At 34.4% G+C, this 3,687-nt stretch overlaps 1 protein-coding gene across 1 annotated transcript; it reads right to left on the bottom strand.

The window, feature by feature from the left end:
• Positions 1-330: 330 nt before the first annotated feature.
• Positions 331-2,883, bottom strand: LOC123555936 (calponin homology domain-containing protein DDB_G0272472-like). Its single transcript, XM_045346523.2, has one exon. The coding sequence runs from the start codon at positions 2,881-2,883 to the stop codon at positions 331-333; it is 2,553 nt and encodes an 850-aa protein (XP_045202458.2).
• Between the last annotated feature and the right edge of the window lie 804 nt (positions 2,884-3,687).

Here is a 3,687-nt window from a genome sequence, read left to right as displayed (position 1 = left end):
CTAAAGCGGGAACAGAAAATGCAGTGTCTGTTAGGCATGGTATTTTAACATCTATCTCAACATATCCTCTGTATGGAAGTTTCTCTCCGCTAGCACTGGTTATTTCTAAATCAAAGTCTTGTAATGGACGTAGTTGAGGTACAGGGTCTAAGGACTTGTAAAAATCTACTGCTATTGTAGTTACCATTGAGCCGGTATCTATAAGTCCAACTGTTCTATTTCCTTCAACTTCAATTTCGTTTTCATTACAAGATCCTACTATTCTTTCATACAATTCATTCCTAGGGCTTTGTTCATTGGAGTCTCTGGTCTGCCCTGCGACAGAGACATCTACCCGTTTAAAGGTTTGTCCTTCTTGCCGGTCTCTTTGTCTTTCTTATCAGACTTTTCAGATTTCTGTTCAGACTTCTCTTTCGGGGTTCTTTCATTTTCTGATTGAAGTTTGTTTCTATTTCTATTTTGATGCGATGGACTTCGATATCCTCTACCTCTGTACCGTGCACTATAACCAGCATTTCCTCTGAATCTGGCTCTACCTCTTGACTGCGAGAAACCACTATTGTATCTTTTCTCCTCTGAATTCTGGCGTCTTTTCAACTCATTTACCTCCTCTTCCAATGCTTTCATTTTCTCCAGTATCATGTCTAATTTCGAGTCTGTTTCTGAAGTCCTTATCGGTTGGTGTATTTTCGGCTGTGTTGTTTTATCTTCTGTTATTTCACCTGGACTTGCTTCTTTCCTATTTTCTTTTACTGTATCTATTTCAACTTCCTCCAATCTTGCCTTTTTCCTTAACTTCTCGAAAGAATCGCTAGACTCATAAGTCACTCTTGTCGCATTCTTCAATCTTTCTGAAAATAATCCTCTCCAAAATCTCTCTTTTAGTTTGCCATCTTTTCTAGATTCATCAACTTCTCCTTTATCAACGGCTTGATAGAAAAGTGTTTCAATTCTGATTCCCCAATCTGTACAAGATTCATTTGATGACTGTTTTGCTGAATAGAAATCATAAATAAGAGAATCTCCACTTTTTACATTTCCATATACGGATTCTATTTTTCTTAGAATTTCTCTTGCAGAAGCACCAGGCTGTAAGGTAAGTAAAACTCTTCTAGTCTTTCCTTTGAGAGAATTCCGAACTAACTGGGCTATCAGGTAATCTGGGTATAATCCTGATTTCAATAAACAAGATACTTCTAACTTCCATTCCTCGAACTGATTGCCTTCAAACGATGGTAAGTATGGCTTTCCGAGGATAGTCTTCTCAAGCTTTGCGAACACATCTGTTTCACTTGGAATCTTGTTTTCTTTCTCAACACTGGGGGTTTTATCTTTCTCTTCTTTTTCATGTATTCTCTTTTGTATCTCCTCTTCTTCTTTGTTCAGTTCTCTCAATCTTTCCTTCATCCGCTGATCTTCTATTTCTTCACAACTCTTTTTCTGTAATTCTTCTTTTTGCATTTTCTTTCTATCTATATCTTTCTCTCTTATTTTGAGTCTTTCAATACGAGCCATAATTTCTCTTTCTTCTTGTCTCTGTTTCTCTCTTTTCTTCTCTTGTTCTGTCTTTTCTCTTTCTTTCTTTTCTTTATAGTTCTTTAATACTTGTCGTATTTTCTCTTCCCTTTCCGTCTTTTCCTTTAATAACTTTCTATCTCTTTCTAATGTTTCTTCCCTTAACTGTCTATCTATTTCATCTTTTTGTCTCTGTAACTCCTCTAATCTATCAGGTTCTGTTTTTACTTTAGCATTTTGTCTTGTCCGACTGTTCTGTTTCTCTAACATGCCTCTATCTATATCGTTAACATTTCTAAGAACACTTTCATCTGTTCTTTGTTTATATGCTTTATGACTCGATGACTGTGAAGGTCCTTTGGTACTTATACCAATCTTTGTTTCTGTCTGAAACCATTCAACATGTCCTCTACCTTTATTTTCTTCTCCTCTTGTTAACTGTCTATTATTTACTTCCTCTAATTCTTTTCCTAACTCTTTCCATCTCTCTAACAATTCAGCCTGTGTGTAATTCACTTTTGTTGCTTTCGAGTATTGATCTATTTCAACATCTTGTTTCTTTGCAGACATTTCTGTCGCTATTTCTTCTTCTAGATTCGCAATATCTTCTTCTATTCTACTCCTCTGTTGGTTTCTACTGTATCCTGTCTCTACATTGTCGTTAACCATATCTCTATCTATTACAGGATTTTCTGGTTTTTGTGTCATTCTATGACTTATGCTGTTTGATACAGTTTCATTTGGCACTTGATCTTTTTCAATATATTTATTTGTTTCAGCTTCAGTATTCTGATAATGGATTTGTTCAGGGTATACTTTGAAAGTATCTCCAATTTCATTGGTAGATATTTCTTTGTGTACAGTAAAGTCTCTTGAATCAGTATGTTCATCTTTATCATTTACAAAACCATCCTCATGTCTGAATGACTGCAACATTATATCAAGTCTTTCAATTTCGCCTGATAAATTGATTTCTTTCTCTGGATTTTCTACACCTGAAAGACTCTTTGCAATACTTGCTTCTTCGTGTGTTGAATTACAAAGTGCTTCTCCCTCTTCAAAATCTAACTCATCTACAATTGCTAAATCATCCAGGGGTAAACCGTGTTCGCTCAAATACTCATATATACTTTCTTCTTCATTTGAGTTTATATCCTCTTTATCTTCTCTGTCGACTCGCAAGTCTCTCCTTTGTTGTATTAGCAATTCTCTTTGCATTTGAAGGTTTTTCAACCTCTCTTGTTTAAGCATTTTCTCCCTTTCCTTTACTTCTTCCTCCTTTCTAAAGGCTTCTTCTAGAAGTGCTTGTTTCCTTCTCCTTTCTAACGTAAGTCTGCGTAAATCATACGGTGAAATATATTCAGCCATCTCTTATATATTCTTAGTTCACAACAACCTTTCACAATGTCACTATCAATTTCACCAAACCAACCGATCACTATACTGTTATACACGTTTTCTTTATTACGCTTGTTTGTGTTCACTTTAGTTGCGACTGATTATGCAAAATATCACATCACATTCACTTTATTTTTATCACTTCACACAATATTCTGTTCAAAACTTGTTCATATAATACCCGGAATTATATGCAAATGTTTTATTGTACCACTAAGTGTCTAACTCATTTACTGAATTATCAATTTTCAGCCTATTCTTAATATTATGTTTTCAACATCTATCTATATAGATTCCGGTATCTCCAACATTTGATATTTCACCTATGTTCCTTTTTTTTTTTTTTTTCAAAGTGACATATCAAAGTTTTCTCAGAACTTCATATAGCAACACTTATATGCTCACTTTGATCAATTCACTTTCTATCCACTTGTTTTTATTTTCAGCTTGTACTAATTGCTTTATGTTCACTTTTCAATTTCAACTCAATTCAATTTCATTCAGTACTAAGTGATCAATGATCAATAATATTTCCTTTCACTTTGCAAAGCCTATTTATTGTATATTGAGCTTTCACTTTCATTCAGTCTTCAATTTATTCTACTTCTATACACATTTTATTCACTGTATGCACTTTCAGCACTGCACTAATATTTCACATATTAGTTTCCAAGTTTCAGCTGTTTCTTTTCAACCTTTCAAATTTCACCTATAAACGCTTTCAGCACTGTACTAATATTGACCTATCAGTTTCCAAGTTTCACTTATAAACGC

The sequence above is a fragment of the Mercenaria mercenaria genome, chromosome 2, assembly GCF_021730395.1.
Source record: "Mercenaria mercenaria strain notata chromosome 2, MADL_Memer_1, whole genome shotgun sequence".
Classification (NCBI taxonomy): Eukaryota; Metazoa; Mollusca; class Bivalvia; order Venerida; family Veneridae; genus Mercenaria; species Mercenaria mercenaria.
Note: the sequence above shows the minus strand (reverse complement) of the source record. Positions and strands in the feature narration are given on the sequence as shown.